The sequence below is a fragment of the Gorilla gorilla genome, chromosome 7 (assembly GCF_029281585.2).
Source record: "Gorilla gorilla gorilla isolate KB3781 chromosome 7, NHGRI_mGorGor1-v2.1_pri, whole genome shotgun sequence".
Taxonomy (NCBI): Eukaryota; Metazoa; Chordata; class Mammalia; order Primates; family Hominidae; genus Gorilla; species Gorilla gorilla.
Window position 1 is genome coordinate 12,113,395 of NC_073231.2, and position 20,810 is coordinate 12,134,204.

Genomic DNA, 20,810 nt, shown 5'->3' on the forward strand with positions numbered 1-20,810 from the left:
TCTCACAAACACCATTCCTATGAAAAATAGGCAAGACTCCTAACCCTACCTTATGTTTTGATGTGTAGTTTTAATCTTCATGGTCAATTACATCCCTTTGTCTAGATAAGCACTTCTCTCCAGTACCCTACTCCTAGCCTGGCCGATATCCTACATAGCTGCTGGTTTGGAATTAACTCTGGAATAAAGTGTTTATGATGAGACATTCAACCTAAACAGATGAATTGTAAAACCAGAAGGGCTCAAAATACTGGACAACTTTTCTTGTTCTGAGCTTCACTATGAGGACTGCCAGCTCTGTCTAATACATCACACACAGACACTGTTTTATGAGACTAACCTTGTCCCATTCCTGTTCAGAGGTCACATGCTTATCCAAAAACTCTGCCATCCCAATGCCCATTCTCCGGCAAATGTCGGCAATCACTGTTTGGTATTTCTCAGCCAGATTTCTAAACTCAAGGGAGATCTGAAATGGAAACCATAAAAACACAGAAATCATGAAATATATACAGACATGGCACCAAAGATCACAAGGCAAACAATGGTGGAATTAATTATGACTCTGCAATGGTTCACCTATAAGCCTAATTTAGGTCATACATTTTGTTTTTGTTTTTGTTTTGAGATGGAGTCTCGCAATGTTGCCTAGGCTGTACTGCAATGACACGATCTCAGCTCACTGCAAACTCCGCCTGCCAGGTTCAAATAATTCTCCTGCCTCAGCCTCTCCATTAGCTGGCATTACAGGCATGCACCACCAAGCCCAGCTAATTTTTATATTTTTAGTAGAAGTGGGGTTTCACCATGTTGTTCAAGCTGGTCTCAAATTCCTGACCTCATGATCCACTAGCCTTGGCCTCCCAAACTGCTGGGATTACAGGCATAAGCCACTGTGCCCGGCCTCATGTTTCTTATTATTTCATAAATTTCATAAATATTAAAATAGAATGGTCTAAAAATGCTAATGTTTCTAGATTCAAAAGAAGATTCAAAGTCTCACTACACATTTCATCTTTCCAATGTATAATGAGATGCTTCAACATAAAGCTGGGTATAAGAGTTTGTGGGAGAACAGCTTGTTTAGAGAAACCTCATTATGAGAAAAATTCATTTGTGCAGACATGGATCAAGCACTTCCTATGTAACAAGTATCATTCTAGGCACTGGGTACATACATCAGGGAAACAAACAGAAACTCAGACCCAGAGTTGCTTCTAAGATGCCCCAGTAGGAACAGCTCTGCTCTACAGCTCCCAGCAAGATCGATGCAGAAGATGGGTGATTTCTGCATTTCCAACTGAGGTACCTGGTTCATCTCATTGGCACTGGTTGGATAGTGGGTGCAGCCCATGGAGGGTGAGCCAAAGCAGGGCAGGGCGTCACCTCATCTAGGAAGTGCAACGGGTCAGGGGATTTCCCTTTCCTAGCCAAGGAAAGGCGTGAGTGACTGTACCTGGAGGAACAGTATACTCTGCCCAAATACTGCACTTTTCCCAGTCTTCGCAACTGGTAGACCAGGTGATTCCCTCCAGTGCATGGCTCGGCGGGTCCCACGCCCATGGAACCTTGCTTGCTGCTAGCCAAGCAGTCTGAGATCAAGCTGGGATGCTGCAGCTTGGTGAGGGGAAGTGCCTCCCGCCATTGCTGAGGCTTCAGTACGCAGTTCTATGCTCACAGTGTAAACAAAGCAGCAAGGAAGCTTGAACTGGGTGGAGCCCACCGCAGCTCAGCAAGGCCTACTGCCTCTCTAGATTCCATCTCTGGGGGTAGGGCATATCTAAACAAAATGCAGCAGACGGCTTCTGCAGATTTAAACATCCCTGCCTGACAGCTCTGAAGAGAGCAGTGGTTCTCCCAGCTCAGCATTTGAACTCCAGTAACGGACAGACTGCCTCCTCAAGTGGGTCCCTGAGCCCCGTGTAGCCTGACTGGGAGGAGACACCTCCCAGTAGGGGCCGACAGACACCTCATACAGGTGGGTGTCCTTCTTGGACGAAGCTTCCAGAGGAAGGATCAGGCCGCGATATTTGCTGTTCTGTAGCCTCCACTGGTGAAACCCAGGTAAACAGGGTCTAGAGTGGACCTCCAGCAACTCCAACAGACCTGCAGCTGACGGGCCTCTCTGTTAGAAGGAAAACTAACAAAGGAATAGGATCAATATCAACAAAAAGGACACCCACACCAAAACCCATCTGTACGTCACCAAAATCAAAGACCAAAGGTAGATAAAACCACAACGATGGGTAAAAACCAGAGCAGAAAGGCTGAAAATTCCAAAAACAGAACGCCTCTTCTCCTCCAAAGGAACGTAACTCCTCACCAGCAAAGGAACAAAACTGGATGGACAATGAGTTTAACGAGGTGACAGAAGTAGGCTTCAGAAGGTTGGTAATAACAAACTTCTCCAAGCTAAAGGAGCACGTTCTGACCCATCGCAAGGAAACTTAAAACCCTGAAAAAAGGTTGGACAAATGGCTAACTAGAACAACCAGTGTAGAGAAGAGCTTAAATGACCTGATGGAGCTGAAAACCAAAGTACAAGAATTTCACAAAGCATACACAAGCTTCAATAGCCGATTCGATCAAGCAGAAGAAAGGATATCAGTGATCGAAGAACAAATTAATGAAATAAAGCAAGAAGACAAGATTAGAGAAAAAAGAATGAAAAGAAATCAACAAAGGCTTCAATAAATATGGGACTATGTGAAAAGACCAAATGTATGATTGTTGTACCTGAAAGTGATGGGCAGAATGGAACCAAGTTAGAAAACACTCTTCCAGAAACACTCTATCCAGGAGAACTTCCCCAACCTAGCAAGGCAGGTCAACATTCAAATTCAGGAAATACAGAGAACACCACAAAGATATTCCTCGAGAAGCGCAATCCCAAGATACATAACTGTCAGATTCACCAAGGTTGAAATGAAGGAAAAAATGTTAAGGGCTGCCAGAGAGAAAGGTTGGGTTACCCACAAAGGGAAGCCCATGAGAGTAACAGCAGATCTCTCAGCAGAAACCCTACAAGCCAGAAGAGAGTGGGGGCCAATATTCAGCTTTCTTAAAGAATTTTCAACCCAGAATCTCTTAACCAGCTAAACTAAGTTTCTTAAGTGAAGGAGAAATAAAATCCTTTACAGACAAGCAAATGCTCAGAGATTTTGTCACCACCAGGCCTGCCCTAAAAGAGTTCCTGAAGGAAGCACTAAAAATGGAAAGGAACAACTGGTACCAGCCACTGCAAAAACATGCCAAATTGTAAAGACCATCGAGGCTAGGAAGAAACTGCATCAATTAATGGGCAAAATAACCAGCAAACATCATAATGACAGATCAAATTCAAACATAACAATATTAACCTTAAATATAAGTGGGCTAAATGCCCCAATTAAAAGACACAGACTGGCAAACTGGATAAACAGTCAAGGCCCGTCACTGTGCTGTATTCAGGAGACCCGTCTCACGTGCAGAGATGCACACAGGCTCAAAATAAACAGCTGGAGGAAGATCTACCAAGTGAAAAAAAAAAAAGCAGGGAATGCAATCCTAGTCTCTGATAAAACAGACTTTAAACCAACTAAGATCAAAAGAGACAAAGAAGGCCACTACATAATGGTAAAGGGATCAATTCAACAAGAAGAGCTAACTATCTTAAATATATATGTACCCAATACAGGAGCACCCAGATTCATAAAGCAAGTCCTTAGAGACCTAGAAAAAGACTTAAAGTCTCTCATTATTGTTGTGTGCGAGTCTAACATCCCACTGTCAGTATTAGATAGATCAACAAGACAAAAGGTTAACAACGAGATCCAGGACTTGAACTCAGCTCTGGACCAAGCAGACCTAACAGACATCTACAGAACTCTCCACCCCAAATCAACAGAATATACATTCTTCTCAGCATCACATCGCACTTATTCTAAAATTGACCACAGAATTGGAAGAAAAACACTCCTCAGCAAATGTAAAAGAACAGAAATTACAACAAACTTTCTCTCAGACCACAGTGCAATCAAATTAGAACTCAGGATTAATAAACTCACTCAAAACCACACATCCAGATGGAAACTGAACAACCTGCTCCTGAATGACTCCTGGGTACATAACGAAATGAAAGCAGAAATAAAGATGTTCTTTGAAACCAATGAGAACAAAGACACAACATACCAGAATCTCTGGGACACATTTAAAGCAGTGTGTAGAGGGAAATTTATAGCACTAAATGCTAACAGGAGAAAGCAGGAAAGATCTAAAAACAACACCTTAACATCACAATTAAAAGAACTAGAAAAGCAAGAGCAAACAAATTCAAAAGCTAGTAAAAGGCAAGAAATAACTAAGATCAGAGCAAAACTGAAAGACAGACACACAAAAAACCCCTCAAAAAAAAAAAAAATTAATGAATCCAGGAGCTGGTTTTTTGAAAAGATCAACAAAATTGATAGACCGCTAGCAAGAAGAAAATACAGAAGAATCAAATAGATGCAATAAAAAATGATAAAGGGGATATCACCACCAATCCCACAGAAATAGAAACTACCACTGGAGAATACTATAAACACCTCTATGCAAATAAGCTAGAAAATCCAGAAGAAATGGATAAATTACTCGACACATACACTCTCCCAAGACTAAACCAGGAAGAAGCTGAACCTCTGAATAGACCAATAACAGGCTCTGAAATTGAGGCAATAATTAATAGCCTACCAACCAAAAAAAGTCCAGGAACAGACAGATTCACAGCCGAATTCTACCAGAGATACAAAGAGGAGCTGGTACCATTCCTTCTGAAACTATTCCAATAGAAAAAGAGGGAATCCTCCCTAACTCATTTTATGAGGCCAGCATCATCCTGATACCAAAGCCTGGCAGACAAACAATAAAAAAAGAGAATTTTAGGCCAATATCCCTGATGAACGTTGATGCGAAAATCCTCAATAAAATAATGGCAAATTGAATCCAACAGCACATCAAAAAGCTTATCCACCACGATCAAGTGGGCTTCATCCCTGGGATGCAAGGCTGTTCAACATACACAAATCAATAAACATCATCCATCACATAAACAGAACCTATGACAAAAACCACATGATTATCTCAATAGATGCACGAAAGGCCTTTGACAAAATTCAACAGTCTTTCATGCTAAAAACTCTCAGTAAACTAGATATTGATGGAACGCATCTCAAAATAATAAGGAGCTATTAATGACAAACCCAAAGCCAATATCATACTGAATGGGCAAAAACTGGAAGCATTCCCTTTGAAAACCTGCACAAGACAAGGATGCTGTCCTCTCACCACTCCTATTCAACACAGTATTGGTAGTTCTGGCCAGGATAATCAGGCAAGAGAAAGAAATAAAGGGTATTCAATTAGGAAAAGAGGAAGTCAAACTGCCTGTTTGCAGATGACATGATTGTATATTTAGAAAACCCCATCGTCTCAGGCCAAAATCTCCTTAAGCTGATAAGCAACTTCAGCAAAGTCTCAGGATACAAAATCAATGTGCAAAAAATCACAAGCATTCCTATACACCAATAACAGACAAACAAGGAGCCAAATCATGAGTGAACTCCCATTCACAATCGCTACAAAGAGAATACAACACCTAGGAAATCCAACTTACAAGGGATATGAAGGACCTCTTCAAGGAGAACTACAAACCACTGCTCAATGAAATAAAAGAGGCCATAAACAAATGGAAGAACATTCCATGCTCACGGATAGGAAGAATCAATATCGTGAAAATGGCTATACTGCCCAAGGTAATTTACAGATTCAATGCTATCCCCCATCAAGCTACCAATGACTTTCTTTACAGAATTGCAAAAACTACTGTAAATTTCACATGGAAGCAAAAAAGAGCCTGCACAGCCAAGACAATCCTAAACCAAAAGAACAAAGCTGGAGGCATCACGCTACCTGACTTCAAACTATACTACAAGGCTACAGTAACCAAAACAGCATGGTACTGGTACCAAAACAGATATGTACACCAATGGAACAGAACAGAGGCCTCAGAAATAACACTACACATCTACAGCCATCTGATCTTTGACAAACCTGACAGAAACAAGCAATGGAGAAAGGATTCCCTATTTAATAAATGCTGCTGGGAAACCTGGCTTGCCATACGTAGAAAGCTGAAATTGGAACCCTTCCTTACACCTTATACAAAAATTAACTCAAGATGGACTGAAGGCTTAAATATAAGACCTAAAACCATAAAACCCTAGAAGAAAATGTAGTCAATACCATTCAGGACATAAGCATGGGCAAAGACTTCATGACTAAAACACCAAAAGCAATGGCAACAAAAGCCAAACTAGACAAATGGGATCTAATTCAACTAAAGAGCTTCTGCACAGCAAAAGAAACTATCATCAGAGTAAAAGGCAACCTACAGAATAGGAGAAAATTTTTGTAATTTCTCCATCCAACAAAGGGTAGTATCCAGAATCTACAAAGAACTTAAAAAAATTTACAAGAAAAAAAACAACCCCATCAATAAGTGGGCAAAGGATATGAACAGACACTTCTCAAAGGAAGACATTTATGCAGCCAACAGACATATGAAAAAATGTTCATCACTACTGGTCATCAGAGAAATGCAAATCAAAACCACAATGAGATACCATCTCAAGCCAGTTAGAATGGCGATCATTTAAAAAGTCAGGAAACAACAGATGCTGGAGAGGATGTGGAGAAATAGGACTAAATTTACACTGTTTGTGGGAGTGTAAATTAGTTCAACCATTGTGGAAGACAGTATGGTGATTCCCCAAGGATCTAGAACTAGAAATACCATTTGACCCAGCAATCCCATTACTGGGCATATACCCAAAGGATTATAACTCGTCCAACTATGAAGACACAAGCACATGTATGTTTACTGCGGCACTATTCACAATAGCAAAGACCTGGAACCAACCCAAATGTCCATCAATAATAGACTGAATAAAGAAAATGTGGCACATATACACCATGGAATACTACGCAGCCATAAAGAAGGATGAGTTCATGTCCTTTGCAGGGACATGGATGAAGCTGGAAACCATCATTCTCAGCAAAGTATCACAATGACAGAAAACCAAACACTACATGTTCTCACTCCTAAGTGGGGGTTGAACAATGAGAACACATGGACACAGGGAGGGGAACATCACATACCGGGGCCTGTTGTGGGGTGGGGGGCCAGGGGAGGGATAGTATTAGGAGAAATACCTAATGTAAATGACGAGTTGATGGGTGTAGCAAACCAACATGGCACATGTATACCTATGTAACAAACCTGCACGTTGTGCACATGTACCCTAGAACTTAAAGTATAATAAAAAAAAAAAAAGAAAAAAACAAAACTCAGACCCTTGAAGAGCTTAGATTCTAGTGAGCAGATCTGCCAACCATTTTATCTCATTAGTTACCCAATCTATATTATGAAGCTATAGAGTCTCTCTCACTATTAAGGCTATACTTTTAAATTCATTAAACAACTCAGTATGAGGCATGCTGCCCAATACTTTTTCCACAGTCCAAGCCCTAATGTAAAAAAGTTGAATTGATGTTTCTAAAATGTATTGTTACTGCCCAAATATCTTGTTTTAAGTTCAAAGAATTCTTTATAGGTTAGCAAAATACAATATAAAAACACCATGGGAAGTCTTAAAACATGAGAGCCTACACATAATACTGAAAACAGTGAAGAGATTTGGTTAAACATTGAAAGTATGCAATATACCTGGTCTGTGTTTACAGAAAAGTTAGAAAAATTTCCTCGGAAAACACCTGAAATTAAGAGCCCAGAGGAAAACCAGGTGGCCGGCTGATTGCAACATACCAGGAATTGACATAATTTACGATTTCTGATTAACATCAACTGTCAATACCCCCATGTCCCTCCCAAAAAAAAAAAAACCTATAAAATCAATCTGGTATTTCCAGAACTCTTTCCAAAAAGTTTTTCTTTGCACAACAGCTGTTCAAGCCAATGTCAAAAGGTAATTCCTTCTTGTGGCTGAAACAAACTAGTGATTCTACAAGAGGTTATTAGAATCCCTGAATCTCCATTGGACTCTGCTCGTTCCACAGATCCTTGGTTAGACCAGTTCTATTTATTAGAGAGGAAAGGCCAATGAGGGTGGGAAGGAGCTTAGACTCCTCCAAAACACTTTCACTTCTGAACTTCACCTATCCTTCCAACGACTTTTTATTATTTATTACATAATTGTACAGTTCTAAAAGTAAAAACAAAAATATACAGGAGAAAGTGACAATGAAGAGGTCTACGTTTTTCCCAGACACCCAGAGGATGGACAGGGCTTTCCTGACTCCACACTCAGTGCCCAGTTTCTTATGTTCCCCGGGTACAACAATAAGCCGTGACATGTGAATTGAGCCAGGAGGGCTTTTTCCGCTTCCAGGTAATTGTTTCACAACACAGTAGATTTCTATGTTCTCAGATCACTTTCTGATGGTTCCAAGTACAACAAGAAAGGTACCAGAGCGAGTCCACAGGGATAATGGAGAAAGGCCAAATCCCACATAGAGGGTAAGAGTAGCAGGGAATACAGATACAAATTCCTCTGATTAGAAACCTTAGAGGTAGTAAAGTATGCGAGTGACTAAGCACAAGAGATCTGAAGCCAGACCTTCCAGATTCATTGATTCTGTCACTTAACTTCACGGGTAATCCTAGGCAAAGTACTTAATTTCTCTGTGCCTCAGTTTCCTCATCTAGATAAAATGTAGATAACAGTACATTATGTACTAGGTAATTTCCCTGTTAAATGATGTTATTATAGATCAAATAACACAAAGAGTAAATTAACGATGAAATATATTCAGTAACTAACTCATAGTAAAATGTTCAATAAGTGAACGCTATTATTGCTATTATCATTCAAAAATAAGGCTGTATTATTACTTAAGCTATGTTTACAGGTAGACTTCTAAGCCTTCTAGCTTTCCATTAGTACCAGGTGAGAAAGATACGTGCTCATGTACTGTATAATGATATTTCAGTCAACGGAGACTGCAAATACAATGGTAGGCCCTTAAGACTGTAACACCCTATTTTTACTATACCTTTTCTATGTTTAAACACACAAATACTTACCACTGTGCTCCATTTGCCTACAGTATTCAGTACAGTACCATCCTGTAGAGGTGTGCAGCCTTGGAGCAATGGGCTATACCACACAGCCTACGTCTGTAGTAGCTATGCCATCTTGGTATGTGTAAGTACACTCTATGATGTTCACAGAATGATGAAATCATCTATCAATGCGTTTCTCAGAATGTATCCTGTGGCCATTCATTAAGTGATGTATGACTGTACTCTAATCCAACCCCTAATATACAATGAGAGTTCTAGAAAGCCTGACTTGAACTGGTATCAACTAATGATCACTGAAGTATAAAGCATCAGGTTCAATCTACTGTACATAGAGGTGGAGGTCACTTGGTTAGAACACTGTATTGAGGCTTATTCCTAAATTCTGCAAGGCCTGGGATAAGAGGACAAATGGAGGCCCACATACTGTATGTAGCTAAAAATTTAAAAATGATCAATCGAGCTAATAACTTAAGTAAAATATATTGTATCCTCCTGCACTGACAAACATATCTTCATAACAACCTGGTTGATTCAGGTTTGAATTTAGAATTCTTAGCCCCTCAGTTTTATTCCAGAATGCAGCAGGGCACAGACAGCTGATCCCCATATCCCAGGCTCTTCCCTTCCACTGCTTCCTGAATCCCGCTCTCTCCAGCACTGGGAGGCACCTCACATTCATTTTAGAGGATATCCCAGCCCTCGGTGCCAGGATCCATCCACAACACTCCCCAACACAGCCCTTGGCCATCACTCAGGCCCAAGTGCACAGTCAATGGTGGCACGTTCCCACCTGGAGGAGATGGACTGACCTTAGGAAATAGACTGTGCGGACGCAGCCGTGGGCTCAGGGATTTGGGGCAAGGAACTCCAGATGTCCAAACGTAGTACAGAAGGAGAGCCCACGAGAGCTGAACAAGCACATTCCCATGGCCCCAGTGACCCCTCACCCCTTTGGGAGTGAGGCGGCCTAGAATGGGGCCCTCTAAAGTAAGGAGTTCCACTTGCCCCAGTCTAAGAGCAGTACTGTGTGTGAGGCCAAGCTGTCAGTCCTCTTTCACACTACTTGTTCCATCCTGGGACCTCTTAGCCAAAAGCTGATTGCAGGCCTAGCCCCACACAACTGGTTTCAAAGAGATACTGAGCTATGTCAGCACATACACAAATCACTGCTTAAGAACACAAGGCACTATTAATTCCCATACAGTCCCATCTCAAACTGAATCACAGACTGGAGGGACCTACAATTCAAGTAGCTTAAAATTATACATGCGCTCAAAACACACAACTTAGTAAATCTTTATATTCATAAGGATACAAAAGGTGAACAACAGTGAAAACAGCCGTGCCTGGCTTACGCCTTCTGCTCCCTTTTACTCTTCCCGGGGCAACTGTGCTTTCAAGAGGATGGAATCTCTAACTCTACTACCCAAACAAGAAAACGATGAGTTCAGTGTTCACATCTGAAACCTTCCAGAACTAAGCATTATTTTTCCACTGGAACACTGTATGAACGCAGGAAGACACTGAAGTTTCACAAACATGTTGGAATATCATCTGGAAATTTGATGACGATATTCCCCAAAATTATGTTAGCATTCACACACTTTCATATTCCCTCACTTCTGCTGAGTGGATAGGGCTGCCTTGACTTAGCAATACCTAAGACATTTATCCCATGCCCCAAAAATTTTTTAATTATTATGAATCCACTCAAGTCAAATGTAATTTGGCTGTTTTTAGAGGCTAGGTCCAGCTAGAATAAAATTAGTTGTTTTTAAGTGAGAATGCACTTCACTTCCATTATAAATGGGGTATTACTACTTCCTCTGCTTCAGCAGAATTCAGAGGCCCATCAATGAATGGCCACAGATTACCCATCAAAGGAAACCCATCCTCTGGTCACCAGGTGTCCTGTGAGAGTCAAACCACCAGGACCTTCCCAGGGTTACAGTTCTAATTCTCACCCAGCTAGTCGTCATAAATTTTCTTTCTTCTCTTAAATTGTACTGTATAAACTCGAATTATTCTTCAGCTATTTTCTTCTCATTTGTATTATGTTGTACTATATTTGGGCTTTGGTACTTAAGGTCTGATGTCAGCAATCTGAAATAGCCTTCGCACCACAAGAGTCTTCCCCAAACATTCCTTTTTTATTTTTTTTTTAAATACTGCTCCCATTATGTCCAAGAATCAAAGATTCTTTTGTTTGGTGGAGGACTGTCTGTCTGTCCACTTAGCTCCCTCCCAACTCAGCTATAGATTAGGTTTGTTTCAATAACATAAGGACTGTTCTCCAAAAGCTCTGGCAACTGTGGACAAAAAGGGCTTCTTCGAGCTATTACAGAACATGTGACTTTGCTAAATCAAACCTTTATTTATAAGATATGGAAGAATCAGTTATTTGTGTGATAAGACATGCGAATTCTAGGATAGTAGGACCTAGGCAGATGTCCACATGAACTTGAGGGACTTTATGAAGCTTAGGATTTTAACTATAACCCACTTTACTCCAACAAAATAGACCAAATAGCTAGTATTTACAAAATACTTACTCTGTACCAGGCACTAAGTACTTTATATGTGCGAAATTAATCCTCTCAGCTCTAACTCTACAAACGAGGAGACGGAGACACAAAGCACATAAGGAATTTGCCCAGGATCACAGGTGAAGTAGCAGAGGCTCACCCTGCTTCTCAATGCTCACCCTAGCTGCCAACAGACACCACCCCCTATGCCAGGCTGCTACCCATCTTGAGCAGCAGTGCCATGCTACCAGGCTCAGGGTAGTCAAGAGGCCAGCAGTGTTACAGGTAGGCTGCATTATACAGTCAGCAGGCTTTTGTGAGCTAGCCTGAGAATCTTTCACAACACTAAAATTTGAGTGCGTCTTCCCACAGGAAGAAACACTGGACTTCCAATACTGATAATAACAGCAGTAGCTAACATTCTAAGAGCATTACCTACGTTAATTCTTTGAATCCTCAGAATACCATGAGGTAGGTGTTATTATTACCCCTATTTTATAGAGGAAGAAACTGAGGCACAGAGAGTCTTTGTAAATAACCAACAGTTTAGTAAGTGGGAGATGTGAGATTCCAACCCAGGCACCCTGGCTTCAGAGTCTTGGCTACCAGAGTTCTTAACCCTCACATTATGCTGCCCTCAGACTGCTTATTTAACCTTTCTCCACAGGTATGGAGGCTACCGAACAACCACATTAGCAATTATGAACACAACAGTCCGTAGACAAGATGCGTAACCCCACTCACCGTTGGGAAGTCCTCCAGCACCTGGCGATCCTTCTCCTTGCTCTCCATGAACCGCCAGTCTGGTTGGTAAAGGAAAGAGTGAAAGTTGTGTAACAGTGGGACCTTCTTTTCCACACTGATGGTCATGTCATCTTCCAGTGTGTCCAGAGCTCGGAGAACCAGATAAAATATGCAAACTGCGTTGCTGTAAAAAAGGAAAAACTATTAATATATTGGAACAAACAGCCAAAGATATTTTATTTTAAAATAACTTGTGCCTGGCCACTTTCTAAACCCATCTCACCCTTAACTCTAAAGAACTATAAGGATATCCAAGCTTTTCATACTTAACGAAACTTACATTAGTTTTCCTTCCTTACATGAGAGTAATGAACTTCTGTAGTTTATTAAAAAGCCTACTAGTTGAATGTCACTACTACTCCTAGAAGTGAGTTGCATTTAACCAATGTAGAACTATGGAGACCAAAAGACCAAACGTTTAGACCGAACTAATATTTAGCAAATAGAAAAGAAAGTCAAAAAACACAGTAACTTCTCAGTATAAATACGATCATACATAAAGGCAACTGGTCTAAGTTCATGGGTGTAATCTGCACAGAGACAGCTTCAAAAGAATCAACCCAATATGCTAGAAATAGAAATGCAAAGTTGGATAAGGGAAGCCGAGAAAATACACGACCTGCTCACAGGCAGGTTCAGCTGCCAGGACTAAAAAAAGTTAATAAACATCACCCCCTCCCCCCCTTCTCTGAAAGGCTGGGCCCGCAGGGACTCTACTAGATGGCAAAGAGCCTGGAAGGGCTTTCTAAAGTAAACACATAGGGCCGGGCTATGTTCTGGATAAGCCACAGCAACGAGGCTGCAACGCTGAGCGCTATATCAAAAGGTAGCTTCCAACACACTCAAAGGTCCCTGGACAAGCTTTCCTCCAAGCCAGAGGCGCTGCCTGCATCACTCACCGCATTTCCCCATCCAGCGCCTGGATAACAGCTGCGAAACTGCGACTGGTCTGATTGAGATACTTGTAGCAAGTTTTCAGGCTGCTGCTGAGCGAGTCCTGCGGGTAGACAACACACACGGCGGTGGGAGACGTCGAGGAGCAGGAGTGGGAGTGGGACTGGGGCAGGCGGCTCCACAGCCTGCCGCCCTCTCCCCGAGGCCAGTCCTTGCAGGGCCAGGCGACAGGAGGCAAGCAGCAGCCCCGCGGGGCGGTGCCTGCGCCCGGGCCCCTGGGCGCCGCGGCGGGACTCAGCACCAAGGTGCGCTTGAAGAGGGCCATGGCCTTGGTGCCGCAGGCGGCTGCGGCCATGGGAATCGCGGACCCCGCGGAGTTTTTCCTCCATAGACTCAAGCAGATCTGGGAAGCGCCCGACGAGGGGCGGGACGGGCTCGCCCTGTACTCGAATACGCGCTGGGCCGACCCACAACGGGCCCGCCCCGCAGCCCCGCCCCCGGCCTCCCGCTCCGCACCGGCGCCTCCTTCCGCTGTTGCCCTTCTCACCAGAACCCACTGGCCGCTAAGGGAACCCAGCGCACTTCCGAGCGGCTCGCTCGTCCTCCCAGTGACAGAGTCTCCCTAGACCAAACTCTACTCGGGCTCCGCTGAAATCCTCTTCCCAACAAGGCCTGGACTTTGTATTCAACGCATCTGTCTTTGCATCGCCCAATTTTACCAAGAATCCTGCTAAATTGATTTGACCAGAATCCCCCAACTTCAATATCTGATCACCCTGGACACCCGATCAGGTCCCACATCCCCCTCCATCCCTCAGGTGATGTCTGATAACTCTGGCCTGCCTTCAGCAAGAATGCACACCCCTGTGTTTCCTCGTAATAATTTTCCATCCACTGACATCCGGCTCCCCCGCCATCAATTCCTACTTTTCTTTGTATTCGGAGTGGAGCAGTTCTGTACCGAAGTCTCTCTCCTCTTACTGCAGTAGTTTTTCTGAATAAAATCTGTTTTGCCGTTTTACTACCACTGTCCAACCCTGGTTTTTCTATGACACCTGTTAAGCCTCTACTATTCTCTAGAAAGCCAGGCATTCCTTTCAAGATGTCTTCTCATCTTTCCCTTCGAAATTAATGGAATGCAGCGCACTGACCTTTACTCTTCCCTAAAGCAAACAAGGACTGTGTTTTTCCAAAAGGGAGAAAAAGCCTTATTTTAAATACAAGCCTACCAGAAAGAGTTGCTGTTTGTAGTGTGTATTTTTTCATGGACTATTTTTTAGAGCAGTTTTAGGCCCACAGGGAGTGGAAAATATGGCGGGTTCCTATTTGCCCCTTCCCTCCCCTCACCCCACAGTCTCACAACAGTTCTTTTTGGGAGAAATTGGAATCATTTATCCAACAGGGCCGGGTGAAGTGGCTCACGCCTGTAATCCCTGCACTTCGGGAGGCCAAGGTGGGAGAATCACTTGAGCCCAAGAATTTGAGGGCAGCCTGGGCAACATAGACCTCGTGTTCATAAAAAAGTTTTTAAAAAATTTTTTAAAAAGCCAGGTGTGGTGGCGCCCACCTATAGTCTAGCTACTCAAGACTAGCTACTAAGGAGGCTGAGGTGGGAGGATCGCTTGAGCCCAGGAGATACGGGTTACAGTGAACTATGATATTGTATACTGCAGAGTGAGGCCCCATCTCAAAAAAATAAAAAAACAAATATCTAATAGGAGTGGTTAAAAAAATATGGCATATCCACTTCTAGGAAATTCCATAGTCACTTCAGAATGGTAACAGTGAACCCTGGGCTCTGGTGGGAGGTTTAAGTGAACTATGTTGTTTTTATTTGTATATATTTCCTATAATGAATACGTATTTTGCCAAAAGGGTCAATCTTTTAAATCACACAATCCTGAAAAAGTCATTTTATTGCCATAAAAAATTATTAGTAAAAACAAGTATTTTCTGGGCACCATAATATTGGTAAAGTTCAGCGTCTGGCACATAAATATATTCAGAAATGGTGTAATGAATAAAAGAAGACATTCCTCGAGTATTTTAAAACAATTCACCAACTCCTTCCTTCTCAAGACATCGGGAGGCAAGATTTCAGAGTGAAAGAAACACAATACCCGCTCTGGACTGAGCTCCAGAGCAGCTCTTCACATAGCCTGACCATTACCAGGCTACAGCAGGCAGTGTTTTTAACTGCACTGCCAAATGTCATGTTCAGTCCAACTAACAGTTTGGGGCTGATGTTAAGCCAGGAGTTTCAATCAATGCCAAGACACAGTCCCCCTAGATTTAAACCCCAACACTCTTCAAGAACACTACCCCTCCTTCCCATACAGCCCTCCATTCTGAAAAGAAGCAAGCTAAGCCACTTACTCCTCCAGCTCGTACCCCTGCTGCTCTTTTTCCTGTCACCTATTTGTTTCAGTCCCTTACCTTGTAAACAGGTTTCTTCAAATCACCAAGAACAAAACAGGAAGACACAACTAGTAAGCACACTATGGAAAACAACACTCACTAAAAATTTCTACTGCTTGATTCCCATGAGCCAGGGGAGAAAGCAAGCTCAGGCTACTGGTGCCTGTCCCTCTTTGGTTTATCTATTGCAGTCTGAGATTCACCGCACTCCCAAAAGCTGGCAAGTGGGAGAAAACAGGGATGGAGGGAATTTAGAGGAAGGGTGTGGGGGTGGTCAGGAGAGGACAAGACCAGACTCCCAGGAAGGGGCTCCAGCCTCAGGCTGAAAGTTCCACAAGGGAACAGCTACCAGCTACCAGCCCTCCATGGAGCCTTCCTCACTTTAAAATAGAATAGATTTCTCCAGGAGGGGAAAAAAACCACAAACTTGAGAACTGAATTTACATAAATTTACATAATCAGATTGATAACCATTATTTATCAAGCACTTAACTCCATGCCAAGCACAATGCGGACATCACCTGTGATCCTTACTCAATCAACCCTTTAATGTCTCACAGGCCCATAGTCCACTGAAACATCTGTGGCAAGACCTGGGGCAGAATTTAGCATTTTTAGTGTTTTAGAAAATAGGCAATAAAATGCATATACAACCCTAGTCAGTGTGAAGTAGCACCTCATAATTATTTCTTTAGCAAAACATTTGAATATACTAAGTGGGATGAATGAAGCCTCAACTTCAAGTCAGGTTTTGCTGCCAAGTGATTCTGAGCCAAACTCACAAAAAATTGTTTTCAGACCATCTTAGAGTTGGGAAGTTGTGGTTAAAAAATCGTTACCATACATACATCCCTATTTTACAGATGAAGTAACTGTGGTTCAGAGGTTAAGTTACCAAGGTTGTTCACCTAACTTAATAGCGTCAGAAATCGGACTTAATAACAGACTTAAGAGAAGATATTAGTCTAAATAACAGGATTTAGATTGGACAGAAGCCAGATCTGCCTGATTACAAACAGCCTGCTCTTTCCATTACTCTCGGCTTTTGGGTGATGCCACACAACTTGCAGGCGGCATATGCCCGTAGATTTACTGATATGCACCTAAAAATTCAGTGTAAATCAAGTTTACTAAACCCTGAAATTCTATAGCCAAATGCTTCTGTGATAGAAATAATCAGCCCTCAATATCTGCTAAGTGTAAATTTTTTCCCTAGTTTGCAGAGAGAAACTGGTTGGGTGCAGTGGCTCACACCTGCAATCCCAGCACTTTGAGGCTGAGGTGGGAAAATCGCTTGAGCTCAGGAGTTCAAGACCAGCCTGAGCAATGCAGCGAGACATTGTGTCTACAAAAAAATTTAAAAATTAGCCATGCATTGGTGACACGTGCCTGGAGTCCCAGCTACTCAGGATCAGGAAGCTGAGGTGGGAGGATGGCTTCAGCCAAGGAAGTCAAGACTGGAGGGAGTCATGTTCAGGCCACAGCATTCTAGCCTGGACAACGGAGTGAGACCCCCTCTCAAAAAAAAAAAAAAAAAAAAAAAAAAGGCCGGGTGCAGTGGCTCACGCCTGTAATCCTAGCACTTTGGGAGACCGAGGCGAGCAGATCACTTGAGGTCAAGAGTTCAAAACCAGCCTCGCCAACATAGTGAAACCCCGTCTCTACTAAAAATACCAAAAAATCAGGCGGGCGTAGCGGCAGGTGCCTGTAATCCCAGCTACTCGGGAGGCCGAGGCAGGAGAACTGCTTGAACCCAGGACGCGGAGGCTGCATCTAGCTGAGGTCGCGCCACCACTGCACTCCAGCCTGGGTAACAGAGCAAGACTCCATCTCAAAAAAAAAAAAAAGAGAAACTAAGATAATGTTAAGTGAAGGGAAATGTATTTTTTCAATTAGTTTCCCCTAATTAAAGTTTCAGTTATTTTTTTAACGGCTCATGGGGATGTAAAAACTGCCCAGAAAGACTACAACTAACAAAACAAATACTGCACCATATTATCAGAGCTATAAGAAATAGCTCAAGTCTCGCTTTTAAAAAAATTCAAAATGTACAAAAACAGTATACTGTAAAGTCTTTCTCTACCCACTTACCATGACCACCCACTTTCCCTTCCAACAGGTAACCAATGCTACCATTTTCTCTAATAGTCTTTCTGTAGAAAGCAAAGAGACATAGAGGAATGAAGTCTGGACCCAAATGAGGTCTGCCTGCACTCAGATCCCTTGCCCTGCTAGTATCTTCCTCTGCAGTGCTTTTCTCCACCTGAAAAATTCTACATTCGCTTTTTTGAATTGTCTCTCTTCCACTAAAAAGTAAGTTTTATAAAATCAAGGTCTTCACCTAGCTTGTTCACTGTTGTACCTCCAGCACCTAGAACACTATCTGATATACAATTGGTGGTCAAATATTTGTTAAATAAATGAATGCTACATCTAAATATAAAAAGTGACATCTGCCATATCAAATAATAGAAGTTATTCTGCAGCAAAATAATTAAAATAATGTAGCACCGGCAAAGAAAAAATGAAGAAAATTGAATGTTCTACAAATAGACTGAAGGATGTACCTGTATTAAAGATAGCACGTGAAAAATAACACCAAATGAGGGTGTAGTCTACTGGGGACAAAAACCAGAAATTTATTTTCTAGTGTGTTTACTCAAGCACATGGACACTGAAAGAAAGACTCCGATGTTCAGGCACCTATCAAGCCTCGGCCTGAGTCCCATTTGCTACTGTCCTGTTGGCCCAAAAAAGTCACAGACATCAGCCAGGCTGGTCCAGACCAGAAGAACTTGGCTGAACTTGTCTATTCATTCAATAATCACGTACGAATTATTTTCTTGTTGGAATAAAAACACCTCCTATGCATTCATTAAACAAATAGTACAGGCATGAGGCAGATAAAATCTAAGTAAAACCAAGTTCTGACCTTCCACCAACCACCTAGCTAATCCATAGACGTATAGATAACTCATTAGAACTTGGAAGCGTAGATGGGCGATTTTAAAACTCAGGAAGCACCGAGGATGAAGCAATGGAAGGGAGCAAGGCGGGGAGAGCTCCGGAGGAGGTGGTGAAACTGGAGGAGTCAGACTTCATTCCAGAAACGGCCTTCATGTGATGTTATCTGCATAGTTCATTCCGCTTACCAAAAAACTCACTCGTCCTCTCCCACGTAACCCACCCACATTGCCTCAGATGTGTAACCCTCGGGTTAAAACACCGGTAAGCGCCGATGCTCAAGGAGGAGACGAAACGGGGAGCGCAACCACCAGGAACCACGCAGAAGTCGCTCATGCCCAGGGCGGCTTGCGGGGGCAGGGACAGGTCAGCCAGGACGGCCGCGTCCACCCGGGCCGACAGGGGGAAGGCTCGAGGGAAGGGGGACGGGAACACCCAGGCGTTGGCCCTGCTCGCCGCGCCCCTTGCCCCAGATCCGGGCCCGGCCGCTCAGGCCCTGAGGCCGGCCCAGCGAGCTGCCTCCCCGCCCCGGGCAAGCAGGGATGCTCGGCCCACCTGGTCCATCTTGGGCATCACCTTCCGCTTGCCCCCGATCCGGAAGCGCACCAGGTTGTAGAACTCTTCGGGGTGGCCCAGGCATTTCACGAACTCCATCCTGGCGCAGGCGGCGGACTCCCGGGCGCGACTCTCACCTCTGCGGTCCCCAGGCTCTCACCGGCCGGCTGGACCTGTGGAGTAGGTGCTTCGAGGGGCTGGCCGGACAGGGGGCAGGCCTAGTACGGCGACGCCCCGCCCGCCGCTCCGCCCACTTCAACCGGCCTCGGCCGCCAGCGGGGCTACCTGCGGCCTCGTGGGGTGGGCTGACGGGCGCTGATTGGCCAGGGCCTCTCACACTAGGAAGACCCCGGCCAATCAGTGGCGGAAGGAGCCTGGCGTGATAACACCTTAGGAGCTCATTGGCGGCCGAGAAAGAGGCCGATGAGCGGGATTGGTGCACTGATGGAGCCGGGCCTTTGTTTTCTTGCGCTTACCCCGGCTGGGAGCGTGAACGCTGTGGGGACTGGAAGTGAGGCCGTGGGGCTTAGGGTGCGCAGGAGCCCAACGGTGGTCCGGAGTCGGGAGAGCAGTGTGGGGCTGCTTCCTCCCCACTTGATCAATAAGTCGCCCACGCGTCCGACCTCGGTGGCTCCTGCCAGCCGGATGAGCTCTGTAGCCGCTCTCTGTAGAGCCTAAAACTGTGAAAAGGCCGGGCCAGCGCCAAGCTGCGCGTCTTTACTGTAACACACCCGAGCACAGCCCAGCTCGCCTGCCCGCCACCGACATCCAGTCCCAGGGAGCCCCGCACACTCCTGGAGCTTCAGCTGCCCCCTCTCTAATGTTTACTTGAGATCCAGCTTAGTCCTAGAAAAAGGAGCTGAAGCCTTGGAGAGCCTGTAACAGGAATGTGGAAACTTCTCTCATCCTAGATCTCTCCAGCCCTAGAAACTACTGGCTACCCGGCCAGGCGTGGTGGCTCACGCCTGTAATCCCAACACTTTGGGAGGCCAAGGCAGGTGGATCACGAGGTCAAGAGATCGAGACCATCCTGGCCAACATGGTGAAACCCGTCTCTACCAAAAATACAAAAAAGCCGAGTGTGGTAGTGGGCGCCTGTAGTCCCAACTACTCCGGAGGCTGAGGCAGGAGAATCACTTGAACCCGGGAAGCGGAGGTTGCAGTGAGCCAAGATGACACCACTGCACTCCAGCCTGGGCAAGAGAGCAAGACTATGTCTCCAACAAAAAAAACCTACTGGGTACCTAAGCCATCCTGCAGTCTGTTTTAACACGGCAACCAGTAATCCGTTTAAAACCTGTCAGGTCTACCCGAGCGCGGTGGCTCATGCCTGTAATCCCAGCACTTTGGGAGGCCAAGGCGGGCGGATCACCTGAGGTCCGGAGTTCAAGACCAGCCTGGCCAACATGCTGAAACTGCGTCTCTACTAAAAATACAAAAATTAGCCAGGCATGGTGGCAGGCGCCTGTAATCCCAGCTACCTGGGAGACTGAGGCAGGAGAATCGCTTGAACCCAGGAGGCAGAGGTG

General features: G+C 44.1%; 1 protein-coding gene across 3 annotated transcripts in view; it reads right to left on the reverse strand.

The window, feature by feature from the left end:
* FDFT1 (farnesyl-diphosphate farnesyltransferase 1) overlaps positions 1–19,598 on the reverse strand; it is a 36,685-nt gene extending 17,087 nt beyond the window's left edge. Inside the window, exons 1-4 of one of the 3 annotated variants that reach the window (XM_004046652.5) lie at positions 19,282–19,598; positions 13,350–13,447; positions 12,391–12,574; positions 341–469 (exon numbers count right to left, since the gene is read on the reverse strand). In XM_004046652.5, the coding sequence (XP_004046700.1) occupies positions 341–469; positions 12,391–12,574; positions 13,350–13,447; positions 19,282–19,380 (510 nt within the window). In that variant the 5' untranslated portion in view covers positions 19,381–19,598. Of the gene's footprint in view, positions 1–340; positions 470–12,390; positions 12,575–13,349; positions 14,632–19,281 lie in introns of those variants that run through there. The other 2 variants (XM_019032081.4, XM_019032082.4) reach the window with 2 other exon arrangements.
* Between the last annotated feature and the right edge of the window lie 1,212 nt (positions 19,599–20,810).